We start from the raw sequence: 9204 nt of genomic DNA on the forward strand, positions 1-9204 counted from the left end.
GACCGTGGCAAGGAAATATCCTGACATACTTGTATACAATTTATTTTAAACAGTTTAAAAGTAAACATAATCTGCATCTTTGGATCAGTGAAAAGTTTAATGTTGTTTCTGAAACTAGTATAATTTTTGCATAATCCTGTATATTGGTTGTTCTGACATGAGTGCAGCATCATTGAATATGAGATCTTATTGCACATAATTACTAATTCAGGTGAAAGATGTTAAAACATTTGTTATTGATAGTAGTGAGTGATAATGAAAGATAGAGACAATGAGCCCAATGGGAAAGTTAGCTCTCAGTTATCTTTGATAGATCTTTTTTAGCTGTGTATTTCAGTATCCTACTTTAGCTGGGGGAACCCAGATGTACTCTATGTACAGTGGGTGTGTGATACAACAGCTGCCATTATGTATGCTCAAAGAGATGTTTATCCTCTAGGGGGCAGAAAGACCCCAAAACAACATGTCAGCATCAAGCTATGGGGGAACCTACAGCACTGAGGAGTCCTGCGGAAACAGAGCTTCCCACACTTTTATATCTTTTGGCTTTGTCATTAAAGGGGCATTGTTTAAGAATTGGCCAACTGGTCAAATTCATGGTCCAAAGAAATAGGGGGCTGCATATTACCGGAAAGTTGGGATGTCCACTGCTATAATAAGAATCAAGGAAATACAGTTGTTGGTCCTTCCTCCTCCCCTGGCCCTGGCCATCAGGCATACCAGGACAATTCCTGGTGGGACACCGCATTAGTGGGCTGGTGAACCATCAAAACAATCCAAGAGGTTTTTACCAGCACTTTCTTTGTACCTGTCTTTCAGGGTGCACATGAGAGCATGTTGCAAGCCTGTTCCGGGACAATGATCACTGGCCACACAAAGCTGAGCTAATGTTAGCTTGACTAAATCTAACCTCAGCAGAGGGCAGTTGTTGACATGTTGCCAAACCTGCATGGATTTGGGAATAGTATTTTCCACGCAGGTTTCCCTAGCAATCTGATTATGTAACTGGTATTTAGCTTTCTTCTGTTCTTGTTAGACTGACAACAACGATTTCAACAATTTTGTGTATTTTGACAAATAATTTATCAATTTTATGTGTCACTTTCAGATGATGAGATGAGAATTTAAAGATTAACAGTTGAAAAGCAGTGTTTCACTGGCCTCTCTAGTTGGAAATTTCAAGCTGATTCCCTTCTGCTGAATGTAGTAGGGTAAATGATGAACAAAATAGTATAAATGATAAACAAATGATTCATACTAATTTTACTTTTGCATTGGTAAGAAGAGTGCCTTTGTTTCACCGCTAAACTGAAACAACAGTGAGGTCATGAGGTCCTGGAGTACACCTGTACGTCACTGCAATGTGAGACGAGACCACTGGAGGTCAGCAAAAACAAGATTTTTGGCCAGAGCTTTAAAAAAAAAAGAAAGAATGTGGGAACAAATAGAACCAGCCAAAGATAAATATTTGATGAAGTTGTGTGGAACTGCGATCCACAAAATTTAGATTAGATTAAAAAAAATTCAACCAAAAAATTCATTCAATAGTTTTGCTTGTGCGCAAGTTGCATGCGACTAGGGGCACAACTACAGCTAGTGGTAATCAGGGAACCCTCACACTCCTCAGAACCTAGCACGGGAAAGATCCAAAAACGGTGATCATAAATGGGATAAAACAGGAATCCGCTGACATCTTTACATCATATTGATGTCAATTAACATGTGATGTGCCTAATAAAATAAATGAATAAAGTATATTAAAAGAACGTAAACATTTCATTATGAGGACAAAATGAGTGTAGGATCTTTGGTATTGACTCTTGAGCAATTAACTTGATGCTAGAGTCCAAGCAAAGTATGTGTTATAAAAATATATGAAAATAATTTACAGCTTCTGCAAAATATCAGCTTTAACATGTATGACATTTTCTAAACTTTGACCCAGGGAAATTAGTCACGCCAATCTATGTGCATCCAAGACTTTTGATGGAACATTTGAGAATTTAATTTCAGAATATAAATATTACTGATGTCATAATTGTATGGTTTTAATTGAGTTATACAAAACTGTGCTTTTGCTTAACAGACATATCGGTAGCTTCATTTGCTCAATGCACAGAAAAGAACCTCTAAGAATAGCAAATGCAACCACCCTAGATAGAGAAGTAGGACGTGTGGTGATGTGATTCTACAAAGGATCATGCTTCCTCCTTCATTTTCTGCAAGGCCTTCATTTCATATTATGCATGGACAAATGGGATATTCTATGTTGTTACCTTGGAAACAGGCATGTATCGAGTCCCTGTGTGGAGAAGAGGGAGAGAATTATCCTTTATGTTCCTAGTAATGGCAGAAAAGCAGCATGACTCTAATGTGCTCTAATGTGTAATTTCTGTTTCACTGCTGGCAAATGGTTACTGTGACTGCAGCGGCGTTTCTCACAGGCACAGCAAATGGATATAAGCATGAAGCCTCAAACCATGGCTCTTCAGATCAATAATATGTATTAAATTGTTCATATGATTCAGAGGAACTCTCATTCAGATACTTTTCTCTTTTTTTCTGCTGAATGAGGTACCTGAGGCTTCAGAGGTGACTATGCAGGAGTACTGTAGCCTACTGTTTCAAAGTTCTATTTTGGTTGTTTCTAGGATGAAATATTTTTATGTAATGTAATATTTATGTAAGTATTTAGATTATTTATCCAAGTAAAATTGCAAGACCACACAGTAAAAATGCTCCATTGCAAGTAAAAACATTAAAAATCATACTTAAGTAAAAGTACATCAGTTTTATTGGAGAAATGTACCTAAATTACAAGTATAAATTCTTCTAATACACAGTGGTTTTCGCTATAGCTTATAGTATCATATATAGTATTATTATTAATGATGCATTAACATGTAGGCAGCATGTTATTGTTGTAGCTGGTTGGAGTCAAGCTCATTTTAATTAATTTCTAATTTCCAATTATATTTTATAAGATGATCATGTTTAAAAATATAAATAGCAACTGTTGCTGTTAAACATAGTGGAGTTCCTTACAAAATGTAGTGGAGTAGAATTGTAAATTAGCATAAGATTAAAGTACTCAAGTAAAGTACAAGTACCTCAAAACTGTGCTTAAGTACACTGTTAGTCAGCCACTTTCCACCATGTCATTATGTTATTTTTTTTTATGACTCAGTTAATCTCGGCCAGGGCGCTCTTGATTTTTAATCTCAATGAGAAAATAAAGGTAAAAAAAAAACATCTTCTTAATCATTATTATCTTTGACCTGCCTCTCCTGAACATCATCAACAACAGCAGTGTCATTAAAATCTCTTACAAATATCTTGTCCCTATGTTCCCCTCACATTACCAACACCACTTAATGCGCATTTCATTAAAAGAACACACTCAACACCTGCTGTTATATTAATATATGTTTTATTCTTCTCCATTTTTATTATCATTATGTTTTATTTTCATATTTGCAAATCTTAAGGTCCTTTGTGCACGGACCTATCATCACGGCACACACATTGGCACAACAAGATTGGTCAGAAATAGATAAATTCTAATCACACTTTAATAGCACACAATTTCATGACTTTTGCAAGGACTTGGGAAAGACATACTATAACAATAACAAATCTGATCATTTTTTTTCCTCCTCTATTGAAATCAGAATTTATAGTATGATGTGCCAAAATAAAACATAATAGTAACATGGACATTCTCCATTCTCAAAATGAACAAAGCATAAATAAAAAGGAAATTAAAAACATGAGATAGAACCATAAGATGTACAGCAGTTAATAGAATAGAGCTCTGATGAATGTGAAGTGAAGTTTTGCCATAAAGGTGCCTCTGAAGCGCAACACTTCCCCTAACATGAAATAAAATAATCTCTGTCTTTAAATAAGAAACTGCTGACAATATAAAAATACATGGCATTGTACTGTAGTTCATTAAATAAACCAACAATTCATATATAAAATATTATATTGACGTGTATAAAAATATGCCTTACAACTTTTTGAAAAGGGTAACAGCCGTAAGCTTTTTGTCTGCCACTTCAGAACACACAGTCGACCACAAAATTCCAACATATGTACAAACAATCAACTAATAAGCAGTCAGAACGCCATTTTGACAAATAAAATGAACAGAAGCATCCAGGATCATATTTGTATGACTTATTTTTTCTGACTTTACATATATATAAGATACTGTAAGATTCAAGCAGTACTTGATGGAAATACATACTCAAAAATAAATTAATAGAAAAGAAATATTCTGTCAATTAGGTATGTTGATATCAGTGTATCTTTGGAGAGAGGGAGAGAGGACGGTGAGGGAGACACATTTTTCAAACATTTGTGTCACATCACCTGCGTAACAGTATTTCAGCCCACTGAGATCAGAACAAACACAGGCAGTGTCAGCTATCCTAAAGTAAAAAGGAAAATAAAAATCTACCAGAAAGCCAGGACAAGAGCCAGGGAATATAGAGATCATTCGGAGTAATACCGCTTGGATCACTGAGGCAGTTCACGGAGCATTAATGTGAGCATGCAGCATGTCACCAGACGACGCAGAGGACGTTGCTGCAACTGTTGAACATTCAGGCAGATGTTATTGTTGCTGTGACTGTGAGGGTGTGTGTGTGTCTTGCTTCTAGAGAGGACATGAACGTTAACTGGTGTGTATTTTCCATAGGAAGTGGTTTATCCCTGCTACCTCCTGTCCAGGCAGTGTCTAGCACATGCTAAAGCCACCCCCTCTCCCTGTGCTCCTGCTGCTCCACCACCTCCTCCTCCTCCTCCTTCTCCTCTTCCTCCAGGCTCAGAGCAATAGGACAGACTCATCCCTCACTCCCCATCGCATGGTAAAGTGCCATCTTCGCTGGCACGTGAGGGCACGGGCGTGCCGAGCTCATCCACGCACCAGCAATGGCCACGCTGCATGCCCTTGGAGGAGCGGCACTGTGCGAGATTAAAAGACAGAGAGGGAGATTTTGAAAGGGAAAGGAGGGCGGAGATTGAGTGGGAGAGTGGGAAAGGTGGTGAGAGAGGAAGAGAGAGAGAAAATGATATGTCATCATAGCGCAGTACTGATTCTCTGAGCCCACAGCTGAGAGGCTCAGAGAGAGAAGTGTCAGTTATTCTCAGCCCCTGTGGTCAGAGACAAATCTCTGGATGCACCGAACAGAAATCTGCAGTGGAGTGCAGCTCTGACACTCAGATATATATACAGTGACACCAAGTCAGTGCAGCAAACACACATTTTCACATCACATAAGATCTAACAAAGTTCCAGTGTTATGTTTCGTGATGATTCAGGTGACTGTGATACTCTACCTGCTTTTTCCTGTAGAAGCCACGGGTGTCACAGTTGGGTATATAGATGTCACGGTCAGACTGGAAGATTGTCAGCTCAAGACCCCTCAGGACGCTATTGAGCAGCTTGCGGCAGGGTGCCTGAAAACAGCAACGCAGAGTGTGACTTCAAACATCACTGGAGGCAAAGATAGAGGACCTGTCTTCATCTGGAGAAGAGTGGCCCCCCTCAGGTGATTGTGTTGGCAGAAATCCTCTTTGATCACAAAACGTGTCGATGTGAATCACAAAGGATTAGCTACTGTGATGCAGCAATAGAGCCAGAGGCAGGGAATATGTATATTTATATATATCAGATGTCACATATTGTATAACATTATATAACCATATTGTTACACAATGCTTTGGCTTTTCAGGTCACTGAATGGTTTGAAGTGACTGTGCGTTTTTGTGTCACTTTGTGAAATTAAACTTGATCATTTGCGTGACTATTGCCGCTCCCACGATAACACACACATTATTAGTTGAAATGCTGCAGATCCGCCGGCTTGCAAAGTGAAAAATCTGTGGCGGCAGCGGCCGACTTGAAACTTTCCTGATTCACATCATGCTCAATTAGTTCTGCCGCATAGCAGCGCACACATCATGCACCATAATGCATGGCTTCAGAGCAGTGTGTGTACATGCCACTGCAACACCCAAAACAGCGGAGGATCTATGGTTGTAACTCTCTATAAAGAAATGCAGCTTGATACACAACCCTTTCCATCACATCTGGTGTGTATTAACACAATCTTGTTATATGAAATGCTTCATACATCTCATTCAGGTAAGGATCCATTAGATTCATTCATTAAAGATTGTGAAATAAGAGCATGAACTTACTTTTTCAATGTCACCACTGTGTGAGGGATGTGGACCTGAGAGAAAATGACACACCAGCATGAGAATGTGACATTAAACCATCTAAGCCATTTATATCAAACCACATCCAATGGCACATTTTACAATATATGCTACATAGACATACTTAGACTGTGTTGCACATCTTGCATCTTTGTGCAGAAGACATTACTAAGCAGCCTCACAGATGAGATCTATCTGGGGGTGGTCATTCAATGAGAGACCTAATTTCCATCAGTATATTTCCTTCTCAGACAGTTAATCGCAGTATCTCTGTTTGAACAGTAGATGGGGATCACTGCAACAAAAAGCTGCTTGATCAGGACGTAGGTGACACAGTGTCAGTTTCACATTCACTCTAAATTCTCTACAGAGAGCATGACTTGTAGGAAAGATCATTGTCATGCATGCTGTCATTGGAATGGATGAATAAATGACACTGTACAAATCATATAAATGCATCTCAACTTAAAGATTGTTGCAACACCCTGAGACTAAATAAAACCTCAGTGAAAATAATTCAGAAATAACCCCTGTGTTTTTGGGGATTTTCCATATTTATGATTAACAACAGAACTGTAACGACAACTGACATTTTTATCACAGTGGCTCCAGAGGCACTGCAGAGCAGTATTGGATTGTGGAGGCTTGCAAATTCATCTGTGGTGCACAAAATGCATCCAGGCTTAAATGTCACACACTAATTGGCCTTTCTTTTTGTTGGTGAGTGACACAGCATCACATGCGATTTACAGATATACAAGAGGCACACTTTATGTACAATTATATGTGGTGTCTGTGACAATATCCTCAATAAACCACTGACATTTCAAGGCTACCTGCAGTGTCCATGCATGTGCATACATGTTCGTGTGCATATGTGATTCCATGCACGTGTGTGTGTGTATATACAGTATCTTACCTGTGGGGGGGGGCCTCTCAGTGGGACTAGTCCTGCTGTGCTTGGCGCAAATGCCCCTTCCCTGCAATAGAGCCTGGAGGGGGCTGTGCTCCCGTGGTGGGGGAACACAGCGAAGCCCCTTGGCACAGCTCAGCGTGTACACACCACAGGGCTCTCCCTGGGCCAACACTGACGTGCTGCCGGCAACATTATGGTCCCTGGTGGGCCGACCTGCCCCCAGTGGATCCCTGCAGGAGGGACAGACCTTGAAGGGCCCCAAGCGGTTTGCCCCGGTCCATGATCCGCAGTGGGCAATCAGCAACAAAACAACGGTTGTTAAGTTAGAAAGGATAGGCATTTTCTGTCCAGGTCTCAGGTTCTCCACACTGTCACTCTCTGTCAGTTAAATGTGGCTGATGCTATTTCTGGATGTATATTTCTCTCTCACTCTCTCTCCCTTTCTCTCCCCTTTCCTCAGTCTTCTTCCCGTTTCTATACAGTAGCTTTCCTTGGTGCTTTGCCGGTTGAGTCCCCTGCAGTGCCAGAGGAGACAAATGGAGATCGAGAGAGACACAGCAAAGCACCAGCTTTTAAAGATCTGAAAGGCGGTGATAGAGAGTGAGTGAGAGAGAGAGGGAGAGAGAGAGAGGGAGAGAGAGAGAGAGAGAGAGAGAGAGAGAGAGAGAGAGAGAGAGAGAGAGAGAGAGAGAGAGAGAGAGAGAGGGAGGTGGCAGAGAGGGAGAGAGCAAGTGGGGGGTGGATTATGTTCCTTTCAGAAATTATCAAAATCTCCCCACCCTTTCCTGTTATATACTCTCACATACATCTAACCCTTCTTCTTACACTTTATGTTCAACATTACACATGCATAAAGAGAAGTAGTCATGTTCAGATATTTGCACTTTCTTTCCAATGTCAGAGACCTTTCTGCCATACTATTTGCCATGGTAACAAATACAAATGTATATGTATCGCCACTGCAATGTCATTTACTCCAACAAATGCACAGCTGTGTGTTTACCTCCTGCTTGAATTCTGTAAGAGGTTGTGATGGACAATATTCCCTGTGTAAATATGCAATGCTAGATCTGAGATCCCCACCTGAGATCCTCTGTCTTCATGTCACATATATCAAAGGTCAGAGAATACTATATGAATGAGAAATGAAGCCAGTGATCTCCCGAATGTACTTTAGAAATGGCTGTATATTACCAATGAGAAGTGTAGTATATCGATGTGACATGACTTTACACATCAACAGAAACCTAATCAAGTCACTGCTGAGTCAGATATGTAATGCATTGCCTCTACAAATGGGATAATCTAGTCCTTAATAAGCAAGCCAACTTCTAGATTACATTACAGCAGCTATCAGCTATTACTTGACTTCTTGGACCATATTACATGTTGAAGTATGAGGACAGTGGAGACTATCGTTCGCCAGTTGTTTGAATTGCAAGAGTAATCATCTGGATAATTAGGAGGAGGAGGAGGAGGAGGAGGAGGAGGAGGAGGACTCAATTTTGCAGGAATGTGCGTTGACCAGCCTGAGCCAAACTGCTGATAATGCAATCCAGCGCTCCACTCAGCCAGTTAAGATTTTCTACACGGGTGCCATCTTTAAAAGATCACTACTCGAGCCCTTCACCCTTCTACTCAACAACACAACACTTGATCGTGACATTCCTGATGTGATGAAACTGTCATGTCTGCACAGTTCCTTAAGGTATACCAATTGATGCAGGTAGTGTATTTTAAATGAGGCACATGGTTTCAATTCTTTTACTTTTCAAGACAGATACAAGAGGTAAATTTGCAGCCACTGCAGTTAAAATGCTCAAGTGTTAAAGTGTAAAGTCTGTAGTGAGCTACTTTTACTTGAATCATTTATAGAAATGTCTTATATGATAAACACAGTAAAATTTGAAGTATCAGTAGTTCCAAGTAGTAATGCCCTATTATCAACACTGAACATCATGGCACTGCAAATATAAATATGTATGAACACTGATTATTATTATGATTATTATTAATAATAATAATCATAATAAATCCTTTATTTAAACAGATGGTCT

At 39.7% G+C, this 9204-nt stretch overlaps 1 protein-coding gene across 1 annotated transcript; it reads right to left on the reverse strand.

Moving 5' to 3' along the window:
• Nucleotides 1–3439: 3439 nt before the first annotated feature.
• Nucleotides 3440–7734, reverse strand: LOC111234992 (insulin-like growth factor-binding protein 5). The gene is made up of 4 exons (XM_022763252.1): nt 7151–7734; nt 6211–6245; nt 5347–5466; nt 3440–4971 (listed from the first exon to the last, which is right to left on the reverse strand). Exons 1-4 carry the CDS (start codon nt 7485–7487, stop codon nt 4858–4860), a joined length of 606 nt encoding a protein of 201 aa, XP_022618973.1. The 5' UTR covers nt 7488–7734; the 3' UTR covers nt 3440–4857.
• Nucleotides 7735–9204: the final 1470 nt, after the last annotated feature.

The sequence above is a fragment of the Seriola dumerili genome, unplaced genomic scaffold, assembly GCF_002260705.1.
Source record: "Seriola dumerili isolate Sdu_G_001 unplaced genomic scaffold, Sdu_1.0 BDQW01000468.1, whole genome shotgun sequence".
Classification (NCBI taxonomy): domain Eukaryota; kingdom Metazoa; phylum Chordata; class Actinopteri; order Carangiformes; family Carangidae; genus Seriola; species Seriola dumerili.